General features: G+C 28.7%; 1 protein-coding gene across 1 annotated transcript; it reads left to right on the top strand.

Moving 5' to 3' along the window:
- LOC109360883 (L-type lectin-domain containing receptor kinase VIII.2) lies at positions 6,511-8,042 on the top strand. The gene has a single exon (XM_019606079.1). The coding sequence runs from the start codon at positions 6,714-6,716 to the stop codon at positions 7,785-7,787; it is 1,074 nt and encodes a 357-aa protein (XP_019461624.1). The 5' UTR covers positions 6,511-6,713; the 3' UTR covers positions 7,788-8,042.

The raw sequence follows: 14,561 nt of genomic DNA, 5'->3' as shown, positions 1-14,561 counted from the left end.
TTCATCCATAATAACTAATAGGTATTCATGAATATATTAATTTGGATATATATTTAATCCATCCGGAAAAGCAAAAGAGACAAAATGTTCTCTTTAGCACACATGACAATATATTCTTCTTTCTCTTTAACAAAAAAAAAATATTCATCTAGAGATCATGTTTGTAGAATATTAAAAAAACATGATTAGTTAAAAACTTCAAAAAGTATTGTTTCAATAAGTGTTCCTGAAAAAATAAAAACTAAAAATAGTTTTTAAAGGTGATTTTTTAAAAAAAATACTTTTATTGAAATAATGGTTTTCAAAAGATGATTTTCTTTAATTCCAATTAGAAAACAAATAAATTAGATTTTGGATATGAATAATTTAGAATATGATTTAATGAGTTATGTAGATTGATGGATGACTTTTGATTCAATCATTAACAATCCAAATCAAATATATTCAAAATTCTAAATTTATCCATTTGGCACCAATAATCATAAATATATGTGCAAATTATTATGGAGTAATCTAACATAATCCATATGCATCGAAAAATCTAGCATAACCCATAAGTTAAATTGTCTACTATTTTTAAATAGGTGCCTCGTTAGAGGTGATTTAGTCTTCAAACTTTTAGAACAAGCTTCTTTAATTTACAATAAGTTTCTATGTAAAGTAAGAAGTTAAGGGTGCTTCACTTTTATTAAATGATGTAAGAGTGGACTCACTTTCAATTTCCTTAGATAAGCTTTTTCCTTGTAATGGGAAACTTAATTGTTTACTTTTTATTATATGGAATAAAGTTTAAATAGTTGAATAGAATATAAACTTTTATCAAATACACACTAACCAAATACATGATCCCACCGAACTTAAAATAATATTGGTTGAAAAAAAATCCCATTCTACCAAATGTTTCGCTGACATATGCATCCTTAATTACTCAATTGATTCATCGTCCTATAAAGTTCAGGCACCCCATCATACATGAAAGGAATCTTCTCTATGAAAAAATAAGTTATTAATTTTATATTATAAAAATATTATTACATTATATCTAAAAAATAAAAATGTCATATAATAAAAAAAATTCTTTTGCTCTATATGTATTTTCCTCTCCGATAATAAAGAGGATCCTTACCCATCATACATACCAAAAAGTGCTTATTCCCTTCATTTTGACATTAATTGAAAACATATGTCATTGCCCAAGACCCAGTCGCGTTGAAACTTGAGAAAGGAGACCAAGTTTGCAGGGATAAGGGCATGACCATAGAAAAGAAAATTGTTAATCATTATCATTTTTAACTTGTATGGAAATCTCATGGATAACATGAGCTTATAGTAATTTACAATTTTTTAAGAAATTTATAGTTTTTTAAATTAGTCAATAAATTACTAGAGCCCTTTCATAAATAAAATTTAAAAGGGACTTGTAGCTTTTGAGAAAGAACTTATAGTGATGTTGTTCGAATAGTGGTTTTGTAAAAAACAAAGTGATATTAACAATTAAATCTATCTATCTATCTATATATATATATATATATATATATATATATATATATATATACAAGGACTTATTTGATGTCACCTTAAATCATTTAGGAACTTAATTTCACACTATGTGATGATATTTTAAACTTTTATGGACTTATTAGATGATAATTTTATTTAAATAATGACTGAGTTGATGACACTTACTTCTTTCGAAAATCAATTTATAGTTGTTTTTTGTATATTGAAAATGATTAATGATAGTAAAAATGAACTTTGTCTCAAAATCACAACTTTCAAATGTTAAATATCGATTACAAACACATAAGCAATTACATGATCACAAGTTAAAAGTTTTCATCCTATATACTTTTTGACCGAAGATTACTCCAAAGCTAGTAAACTCATTAAACAATAATCAAATGAATGCATGATTAATCATCATAGATTTTAAGATGCAAAATGCTATAATAACTTAGCTTGAAGAATAAATCAGAAGAGAAAAAGATGTATACATTGACAGTGTAAGAGTTTTTTACACTGTCACTTCATTATCTACCATTTATTTTCAATTATGTTTGACTTTTCACAAAAAGTAATCCAAATGAAGGGTGAATGATGCACTGATTGTGCATAATTCTTTACACTGTCAGTGTATTAATATTACACTCAAAACAGAATTCATCCATCCATGTAACATGAATCCATGATGATAAACCCATGAGAATATAAGTTGTATAGCTGTAACCAAGTGAAGCAAAGCATGTGATATTATATTACTATATAGTTTGCATGTGTTGGGTTAAGGAACAAGACAATATTATACCATATAGTTTCCATGTGTTGGGTTAAGGAACAAGACAGGTCAAGCACGCCTAGAATATAATTTTTAATTTCGAAATTAATGAGGTTGTTTTTTTCAAAGCCAAAGTGGGTACCACCATGCATACTACAACTCATAACACCACACCAACTTTCTATATTGTTGCATGCAAACCAAGAAAGGTCCTTCTCGTGAATAGTGTAATTTATGGATGGAAGTTTTCTATATCACTCGCTATATTTTCTTTATCTCATAAAAAAAATTATCATTTATTTCTTTAACGAAGGTTGATTATTTTTTAAACAAAATGTTATTTCTCATCCATAATGACCAGATGAATTGTGTGTACCAGTGAATATATAAAATTTATGTTAGTTATGTAATTGTTGTGGAGGAGGTTGGAGAAGAGAATGCATGTGTGAGAGTCTATATGTATATATGGTCCCCTTTTTGCATAATGTTGGAATCCCTCCCTTCCTTTTTTCTGCATTTGACACTTTTCAGTTGGGGGAGCATACTTGGATAAGATTTGTCATTTTCACATTATTTTTTAAACTCAAACATCACCATAAATTCAAAAACTAATCCAATTCTAAATGCTGGCCACACTAACTTTTGAACTTTAATATGACCATAAACTTAATTAAATATAATGCATTTTATTTTTAGATAAAATCTCTTCATTATTATGTATATATAATTTAACATATGAAATTATTCATATGTAGATATTTCATTAATCATTTATATATATGTATATATGATAAAAATATTAGAGAATCAAATGTTATACGCATTGTCATAATAAATCATTTGCATGAGATTGACCTAAATAACTAGTAAAAACAATTGAAAAACAAGGCTGAGTATGAAATTATATCCCTAGACAGATTGTTGTTGTAACAAAATGGACTATCTACTCTATGCTAGAGATACGTTACTTCCCTATACACAATTGAACATATATTTAGAAATAGAAGTCATGAATGATCATGTGACAAATTATGTTTACACTATGTCAGAATTGGTATTTAACAATGCACATTTAACAGCGCTTATGTTTTAAACGATGTTAAATATAAGGCGGAAAAGAATTAACAGCGCTCGTTGAAGAAAACGTTGTTAAATGTGTTATCTTTAACAATGTTTATTGAAGAAAACGTTGTTAATGATCATACTTCATATATTTAACAGACTTCTTCAATAAGCGTTGTTAAAGGTGTTATCTTTAATAACGCTTATTTAAGAAGCGCTGTTAAAAGTGTGTTATCTTTAACAACGTTTATTGAAGAGAAAACACTATTAAAGACGATACTTCATATATTTAACCGCACTTCTTCAATAAGCGTTGTTAAAGATAACACATTCAACAGTATTTGCTTAAACAAACGTTGTTAAAGATAACATCTTTAACATCGCTTATTGAAGAAAGCGCTGTTAAAAATAACACCTTTAGTGAGCGGAATTTTTTCAAATTCAAAAACAAAACCTCACATACAATAATACACTTATCAATCAGTATATTATTTCTCTTACTTTTCTTCTTCTCCATCACATTTTTTTCTCTCTTTTGTTTTTAGTTTCTCTCTTTAAACAAGTTACCGGTTTTTTGTTTTTCTCTTCACGCATAAAGTAAATCCTTATCTTATTTTAGCTCATTTATTTCTTTTTGATTCAGTCTTGATGTTTGCCTTTACACCATAAATAACAAGTTTTTTTGTTGTTGTGAAGTTATGCAGCTATGATGTTATAGGATTTTGGCTATGGTTCACTAGTTTAGAACACAAAGTTTGAGTGTAATGGTAAATATTTTTTATCAATTGTTGCTAATTTTGTATTTTTTTTCATAACTTTTGCAATATGTTTAGAGATTATATTTTTTATTTGTATTTGCAGCTTGCATTGATCATTGAGGAACACATGAACACTCTGTAAGGACTTGCACATTGGAGGAGAAATAATGAACAATTTGCGTAAGATCCCATTACTAATATGTTATATTATAGTATTTGAATATGTTAAGGTTGAATGTAGGTGGAGTCGTTGGTGATTTAACAAATCTATTGTAAATGTGGTGGAGTTGGACATGATTGTCATGTGTTTGATAGAATGTCTGAGAGAGATATTGTCTTTATTATTTAGAAAGTAGACATTTAACAATGTTTGCTTCAGTGAGCACTGTTAAATGTCTACTTTCTACAGCGCTTCAAACGTTGTTGAACATAACCTTATGTACTAATGCATTCACATAGAATGTGCCTCAAAAGCGCTGTTAAATGACACTTTTAACTTTTAAGCGTTGTTGTTTTGCTACTCTAGCGTAGCGTTAACTCATACTTGATCTCAAATATTGATAAAATCTAATTTTTTAATCTAACATTAAATACAATGAAACCTAACTATATGCAAGTTCAATTAGGGTTGGGTTAAATCGGGTAAACGAATGTATAGGATCCCACTCACAGCTACTTGTCACCACCTCACACAACTTTCTTCCACTTTATCACTAAATGCATACATTTCAAGCATTTTTAGTGTATAAGTTTAGAGTTGCATGTGTTTGTTAGACCATCTACATTAGTTATTCTTAAGGTTGTTTTTAATGAAATAAGAACATTCTTATTTTGTTCTTCACTGTATCATTCTTATTTCCTGCATTTTGTTATTAAATAACAACAATTCTGAGTTGTTCTTAACTAAGGGAAAGTGAAGAGAGAAGTAGATGTTGTAGGACCCAAATAAAAATAAAAATGATGTTACCATTATGGAGAAAAAATATATGTTGTTCTTATTTTATTGGGAGTTGTAATAATTATAAAGTAATGTGTATGAACCAAATAAAAATGAAATTTTTATTGTCTATTGGAGATGCTCTTTCTATTTTATATGCCTTAATTGTCATTATAGACTCATAAATATAGCATTGAAATTTAAAGTCACTTTTACAAATCAATGAAGAGTACAGTAGATAAAAAATATAAGAAATCTAACAATTGTGTGGGACACCCAAGAAAAATACATATTTGTTACACTAATGTTTGTTGGTCCAAAATGAAAGGAATTTAGATCTCTAAACATAAAAGTCTTCAATTTGATCTATGTATTCATAAAAAACTATTAAATAGAGTGACTATTTTTAATTTTTAGCGTGTGATCATTAATTATTACATTCTTGAGATATTAAATATGAAAGAGAAGTACCAACAACTGAGTGCATCCTCTCATATCATGTGAAAGCAGTTAATACAACTCTGAGACACTCCCTCTCCATGTGTGTGTATGAAATGGTCATTTTATAAGAGAATAAAACACTATCAAAATTATCATGTATTTGTAGTTTTGTACAATGTTAAAGATAGAGATTTAAATGGTAAATAAATATGCATGGAGGAGGGATAACCAAAACTAATTCAATTTCTAAAATGGCTAGGAACATATTATGCTACCATCTTTATAAAAAACACAAATGGATTTTTGGGGTATATAGTAGATGATATTATAATTTCACCTATCTTCTCTTTTGATCCCTTTGTATTAATAAGTAACATGAAAAGATGTTGATGTTGAAAACATATCAAACAAACTATACAAATGCAAGAGCATCCAGAAGAATAAAGATTTTTTTAAGCTAAAAAAGTTTATGATCTAATTTGCTAAAATGAAAAAAAGAGTAAAATAAAGAAAATTAAGTATAAGCTAAATATTTTTGTGTAAACCAAATATGTGAGTATGAGACTATATTGATTATTTATTTGATTTTTGTGTTGAATTCTTCTTACATATACTTTTGGTATAACCAATAGTATCTATTACTCAATGGATAAGAAATTAATCGTATGTGAATATCGTTACAATAAATATCACTCATAGGACTATTAAACTAAGACTTATCAGGTTTAGTAATCAAATTTTAATGTTGAAATAATGATTAAACCATTGAATTAAAGAAGAAAAATGTGATTATTAAAATCGAAAATTGCTTATATATGTTCTTTTTTCATAACTATATGTTGTTTAATAATTTATGTCACTCCATGAATTCTCATATATAATTGATTAAAAAATATATATTAAAATTAAAAGTTTAATTAGTAAATATTTTCTGGATTAATCATAGGACACATGTTATGACTTATGAGTGAAGATGCACTTCTCTTTTCATCCACCTATGAGAGATAGTGTGACCCACACATGAAGATGGAGAAAGGAAACAAGTTGAACCTTATTTAATTTTCATTACTTCCACCTCCAACCACTTCCCAAATATTCTTTCCTTTCTTCCTTTGCTTTCCTTTCTTCATTGTCAAACCCTAGAAACTTCAATTTCACCCTTTTTGATGCAACAAATGGGATCAACCCACTACAAACTCTAGTGCCATACTTCAAGATTCACCTCATACCCACTTCAATTATGGCTTCATTTTCCACTTCCCACTACTTCATAGTCTTAACTTTCCTCATTTTGTTCCTCAAAATCCAAGCTTTTGACCCACTTTCATCGTTTTCCTTCACAGGTTTTGAAAAAGATCCAAAATTTGAGTCAAGTTTGGCCCTTTATGGGAATGCTAATGTTGTCAATGGTGGGTCTGAAGTTCTTCTTTCTTCTGGGTCTGGTAGTTCAGGAGGGAGTGGAAAAATCATGAGCAAGAAGCCAATCAAGCTTGTTGAGGGTAAACCAGTGGAACTTCTTAACTCATTTTCAACTTACTTTGCATTTTCAATCTCATTGGATGATGTGAATGGTTTAGCTTTTGTTATGGTTCCAAGTGGTTTTGAAGGTGAGGTTTTTGATAATAGTTCTTCTTTTGGTTTGAGGGAAAGGAGGTTTAAGTTCATTAGTGTTGAGTTTAGTGCTTCAAGGAATGGTAAAAATGGTGGTTCTGGTTATTGTATTGCGAGCATTAATGTTGGAAATTCAGTAGTTGCTAAAATAAGAAATGATTCATCTATTAATGTGAGTCTAAAAAGTGGTGAAAAGCTTCATGCTTGGATTGATTATGAAGCGAGTTCGAGGCGCTTAGAAGTGAGGTTGAGTCGATATGGCCATTCAAGGCCTTTTGATCCATTGCTATGGCATACAATTAACTTCTCAAATTTGTGGGAGGCCAAAGAAATGTTTGTAGGATTTAGTCCTGTGAAGAGTGATTCTTCTGAAGCATGCTCTCTCTACTCATGGAGCTTTATTGTGAGACATTTTCCATATTGGATGCATTCTGAGCCTTTGGATCCAAAGCACCTTGCTATTCAAGAGACTGGGTTTCGAGAAGTGAAACCAAGGAGTGATTGTCTGTTAAGAGTTCTAGCTGCAATGATATTTGGTGCTGGATGTGGAGCTTTAACAGCATTCATAATGCTTTATGTGTGGACCATCTTCGGCAATAGACGACCGGTGGTGCCAGAGGAGTATGTTATGCAGCCTGTAGAATGTGAGTATAAGAAAGTCAATGTTGTTGTAGAAAAAGCCATTAAAGATGCTCAGGAGTAGATATGCAGGAGTTTGTTATGTGGAAGCTTGTGTTGTAAATCCAGTGTTTTCTTCTATTCAGGTTTTGCCTTATTGCAGTGTGGTAAAAAACTGCTGAATTTACTTTTTCCCATGTTCTATTTTTCTATTGTTAAGCAATTTGAGATCAAGATCCAACTCTGAATTAAATATTACATATCTTTACTTCTTTTTGAATCATTACCAACTTAAAAGTTATTGATGTGATGTATGATCTAATGATGTTGCTTAGAGAGATTTCATTGTATGATCATGACAGCATAAAAACCACAATCAGTGTATTCAATATTGATTTGCTCATTGTAAAAATGTAGATCAGTATTCATCAACTTCACACTTGTGTCATTGTGCAACATAAGGATTTCAAGTATATAAGAAAGAAAAATGTGATACATGAACCTTGTACACATGGCTGTGATTATTATAGCCTAATTAAGTTAGAATTATTCTATATTTCCTCCCTTTATATTTGTATTTAGTTATATTATTTCTCAATTCTAAGATAACAGTGAATTAAACAAATTGTCTAAGGAGGATTGGCTTCCAATCCATAAAAGGAGTAGCCAGATAAGGAGCATTGCATCTTGAATCAGGGACCTCTACCAATGGAACAGGCTTCACCTGGTTGTGATAGATTGTGAATCATTTTGTCGTCCAAACCACATAGAAACGTGTCACAAAATGATTGATTTACAAATAACATGTTATTTTTTGTGCTATAGGAGACTTTGTAGTAAAATATATCATTACTCATTTGGAGTTCATCTATTAGCAGTTTGTCTTTTTGCAAGTTCAAATGAGATTTTGGTCAAAAGTACTCTGTTACTTCTATACTAGTTCCAGGTGCAGGCATAGACAACACCAAACACATTCAGGAGAAGATGTTATTTAACTTGAGGCAATAATGTTATTTTGCACAGATTATACAAACACCAGTTTTAAAACCAGTGTTGAAACCCACCCCCTTACACAAAATATCCTTTAAAGTTTATACAAAGTAAATGGATAAAACTATATCTATATTCATCCTCAATTTGGTAAAGTGTATAAACATTCCGCTCACAAAATAAGCTTCGATTCAATGAGTGCAGAGAGAAACAACCCACTAAAAAATGCAAGTGAAATACACTTCTATTCAAAGCTCACTTACAAAAGGATTAAGGAACTTAAGAAATGAAGATGATAATATCATAATTGTCAAACAGATGCTTTAAAATCAGTGTAAAACATGCATATCAATTAAATAATTGAGCACCAACAACTAATAACATCATTTACCACTAACCAGAACCAAGCAAGATCCAAGTATATTACAGATTCAAATCACATTGGAACAAAATGGTTCATGAATCATGATATTTTTTAAATATAAAATTCGATGGATTTATATGCAGAACAAAAATCAAGGGATCTCAGCAAATTATAGTTATCTTCAATTCCCTTAGGAAGTTTCAGATAGATAACGCAGTTTAATAATAACATCACAGATCCATAAATCAACCGAAATGAAAATTTTGAAAAAATCACTTTTTTGTGTGTGTGTGAATGAATCTAAAAAACGTAAACTTGCAAAAGAATCATATAACAACAAATTGAAAAAAAAACATTTGATGCTCGAAAACAAACATCTAATGAATAAGCGAACAAAATATTAAGAATGATAGAAAATCGAAATACGACGTCGTAGGTTTAACATTTGAACCTAATTGTTTGCGCTAACGAGAAGAGACAAGGTTTCAGGTAGAATAACAACGGTGTACGGATTCTGACAATTTATAGGACCGTGTAAACCCTAGGGTGCTGTTTGGAAACTTAGATACTGCATTCCGTTTCCATGTTCTGAGTTTAAAAAAATTCCACCACAATAAGAACTTAATTACCTATGGAAATTTCAAGTAAAGATATCCTAATTACTAAATTATTTTGTGGATAATCACATTTTGCCATGGTTAAACTTAAAACATCATTCATGTGCTAAAATCAAATAAATCGAATGAAGATTTTTTTTTATAATGCATGAAAAGATTACAAAATAACTAAGGCTTTAAGAATCACATTCGAAAACATGTGCTAAGATCACGAGGAACCTGTTCAATTATAGTAAAAGTAGAAATAGAATTAGATGCCTTCTTTATAATCAGCGCAAAAATTATATTCTTTCTCAATGTGGTTTATGGTCACTTCCCAATCCATATTTATTAAGTCTTGAATAAGGGTGTTCAAATCCAGACCGGTCCAACAATAAAACCGATCAAAAGTAGACCGAAATCGCAAAAACCAAATGCATTTGGACCGTGTTGGACTTATTTTTTTTAAAGATCGATTGGTCCGGTCTGGATTTTGGTTTTACCTCTTGGATCCAGACCGATCCAGACCGGACCGAAATTATATGTAAAGTTTAAGTGTGTAATACTTTTAAGTGTCTTCCAAACTTAATCTTAGTACCAACTCAAAATTGTACCTATATTTTATTTGTTATATTCTATAACACACTTATATATGTTGCTATGTTTTAAATCATATTGATTATATTTGATACATTTTTTTAGAACTTAAACCAATCTCATAATCAAATAAAGAGGATTCAAATATTATTGTTGTGAAAATATTATTGTTATTAATCATCAGTGGAATATCGTAACCGTTAAAATTACGTTACCGATGCTCATATTATTATTATTGATATCTTGTTGTTTTGTTGTCTTGTTATTATTGATATCTTGTTGTTGTTGTTGTTGTTATTATTTTATACTTTTATTATTATTGTCTTATTGTTTATTACTACTTTATGATGTTGTTTACTTATATTATTGTTATACACATTTTAATGTTGCTGAACACTGTTTTTATTGTTGTTTTATACTTAATAATTAATCATTTTTATGAGTTTTGAATATAAGTGCAATTTTAATATTTTATAAAAAAAACTGATCCAAACTGAACCGAAACCGCATATTATATTTGGATTGGATTGGATCGGACATCTTAATATAAACAGACCAGGCCGATCCAGACCGCATGTTAATTACGTGTTTGAATCAAATCATTTTTTGCCTAAAAACCGATCCAAATAGGCCGCAAACACCCCTAGTCTTGAATGCCTAATATGATAGCCATGTAGTGATGATGATGTGACAGACAACCTTTAATTAAGGTTATTGCATCAATTGAGTCGCTTTGACAGTTAACCTTCTTGTACCCCAAATCCCAAGCCAATTGTAGCCTGGAAAGTAAACTCATGAGCTCCACATGAAAATTATTTGAGATTCCCACCGAGCCCATAAATCCACCAATCCAAGTTCTTATATTGTCACATAAAAGCCCTCCATATCCTAGTTTTTTTGGATTCCCTAAGGAACTTCCATCCATATTCAAGGCCACATCCACTACGTACACTCTTGTAATTTTTGGGTTTGAGCATGACAAGGGTATATAGCTTCCATATCAACAATGTCATGTTGAATAGGAGTTTTGAGGTACCGAATTTCCTTCCTTTGATGTTCCATACAGTATAGGTTTTGGTTTCACCATGTCTACCACAATGTTGTCAAAAATTGTTTATTGTAATCCTTATTAAAGTGTCTTACCCACTAGGTTGGATTCGAAACATGAACAAAATCACAATCGTTGAAACCCATAGCTTTCCAAAGTATTGCTGACTTAGGACAATCCCAATGGTAGTAGAGAGTTGCTTCGTTAGTTAGATTACATCTTTCGTACATTGGAGTAACATTGATACCATAAGCAGCCTTAAGAACATTAGTCATAATGGATTTATGACATATTTGCTAAATGAAGGTAGAGCATTATTGGAGGGAAACTTGTTATTTATGACATATGACCAATATGGAGGTAGAGCATTATTGGAGGGAAACTTGTTAATTAATATGTATTTCAGTATGAAGTGTTATATCTGAAAATGAAGATATGATTGAATAAACTTTATATTATATGCACTATTAGTGGATACTTCCATATTGGTCATTAATGGAAGACAAAATGATACTAGAGTAAAATAAAATGTTTGATTATTTTTAAGAGTAAAAAATATTTATATTGACAGTATAAAAGTTTTATTCATTATCATTGTATTATTAATTATTTATATTTAATTATCATGTGATTTTTCAAAAAATATAAATTATTAATGTATTGAATATATATAAATCTTTATACTAATTATGAATATGTGTTATTCTATATTTTTAAATAGGGGTGTAAAAATTCAGTTTGATTTGATTTTTGGTGAATTTTAATGACCGATCCGATCAAAAATATATGGTTCAGTTTCGCTCAATTAACCGCAAATTTAACTACAAGAACCGAACTGAACCGCTCTTGAATGGTTCGATTCGGTTCCACGGTTTTTCAGTTTACTTTTTTATAAAAAATCTTTTATCAATTCAACATTCAAAATGTATTTTAAGAGATATTATTTATACAATAAAAGATAAATCTTTTGTATTGTTATATATGACTCCTATTTAATAATAGTAGTAATATTTATCTTTTATTGTATAAATAATATCTCTTAAAATACATTTTGAATGTTGAATTGATAAAAGATTTTTTATAAAAAAGTAAACTGAAAAACCGTGGAACCGAATCGAACCATTCAAGAGCGGTTCAGTTCGGTTCTTGTAGTTAAATTTGCGGTTAATTGAGCGAAACTGAACCATATATTTTTGATCGGATCGGTCATTAAAATTCACCAAAAATCAAATCAAACTGAATTTTTACACCCCTATTTAAAAATATAGAATAACACATATTCATAATTAGTATAAAGATTTATATATATTCAATACATTAATAATTTATATTTTTTGAAAAATCACATGATAATTAAATATAAATAATTAATAATACAATGATAATGAATAAAACTTTTATACTGTCAATATAAATATTTTTTACTCTTAAAAATAATCAAACATTTTATTTTACTCTAGTATCATTTTGTCTCTTTATACCATTTTGAAATGTTAGTAGCTCAGTATATAAAATAGATCACCCATATGAATTTGTGTAATATATATGCACTAATAATATAAAGTAGTGTTATTAAAATTGTACCGGTTATCAAATTGATTATGGTACTGGTATAGTGATATAGTGGTTCAACCAGTGCTTCAGTAGTTAAATCGCATGTCGGTTAAACCGGATATATATACTTATATTTATATGTATATAAATCTAAACTAAAAAAATTCCAAATAAGTAGATACTCAAATTTATAATACATATTCATAATCTACTTAAAATTCACGTCAACAAATTTTTTTAAGTCTTGAACAAATTGAAAGTCTAAATTACAAAACATATATCAATCCAAAAGTATCACTAAACAACCGCAAAATATAAATAAATGACAGAAGTTCATAACTCACTTTATAAAACAAATAAATTTGGAGTTTTAACATTTAATATCAATTAGTCAAAGTTGTCTTATATTGATATTATATATTTGCACCAAGTCTTATATTCAAATAGTACTTCAAGATTACACAAATGTCACTGAGAATACACATGAATGTCAGGAACCAAAATGTGTAATCTAAGTATGCATTGCAAGCATGTATCTTGAAGTGTTGAAGAAGAGTTGAAAAAATGAGTCACATTGTAATGAGTTTTTAAGTTTTGAAGATTTTTTTTCAACAAAAAAAATATATGTATAAACCAGTCGGTTTAGTCAAATACCAGCCGTTTCACCGGTTTTGACCGGTTTTGATACTTGGCCGGTTCAACATCTGTTCCGTACCAGTTAGGGGACCGGTTCATCGGCCGGTACGGTACGATTTTTATAACATTGATATAAAGACTTATACACAATTAGTATATTATATATCATTTATTTAAATTACTTTTTTGATCAGTTAATGAAGATTGAAAATGAATGATAAATAATAAAGTGATAGTACAAATTTTTTTACACTATTAAGTATTAATGTATTTTGAGTTTTTTAAACAATATCCTTAAAGTAAAATATTGAAAATTTTGTGTGCATACTTTTATTATTATTTAATGTCAAATCTTGTTATTTATTTAAGAAAACTATTATTTTGTGTTAAATTTTTTAATTATTTAATAAAAAAATTAATCTAATATGTTATAAGATTTATAAAAAATTAAGTTATATTTCAAAATATATAGTTAAATATCTAGAAATATAATATTTGTAGATTTCTCGAAAAAATTAATCACCTAGATATTTTCGAAACTAGCTTTTATATAATACTAGCGTGTTGACAGCCACTATCGTGTCTGTCAACCCATTTTCCTATCATTTATAATGTATAATTTGTATGTCATAAATGTCAAATATAATATTTTATGTTAAATATCTATAATTTATAGTTGAATTTATTTGATTGATGTAATGTTCTACATTAAAGACTTATAGTCATAATGTAAGAATAAAAAATAATTAACCAAATAATATGAGCATATATTAAGTGAAGAAGAACATTATGTTATATATAATTTTTTTGTAAAAATTAGAAAATAGTGATGGCAAAATAGGAAGAACCACAAATTACAACATGATGGAGGTTATTTTGGATTTTCCCTTTATAAGTAGTATAAATATTGACAAACCCTTATATTAACTTCTAACAAAGACATTCATCTAGTGATCTATTAGATTCTCAAAAACATTAAAAATAAATAGTTAAATTCCTAGAAATGAGATCTAAACACTCAAAAATGAAAAAATGGGAGAATATTATTGTTAATATAAAAAATCCTTATATTAA

The sequence above is a fragment of the Lupinus angustifolius genome, chromosome LG11, assembly GCF_001865875.1.
Source record: "Lupinus angustifolius cultivar Tanjil chromosome LG11, LupAngTanjil_v1.0, whole genome shotgun sequence".
Lineage (NCBI taxonomy): Eukaryota > Viridiplantae > Streptophyta > Magnoliopsida > Fabales > Fabaceae > Lupinus > Lupinus angustifolius.
This window is presented reverse-complemented; position numbering and strand designations above follow the sequence as displayed.

Coding starts and splice junctions, on each gene's coding strand:
- LOC109360883 (XM_019606079.1), top strand. CDS start 6,714: ATGGCTTCATTTTCCACTTCCCACTACTTCATAGTCTTAACTTTCCTC.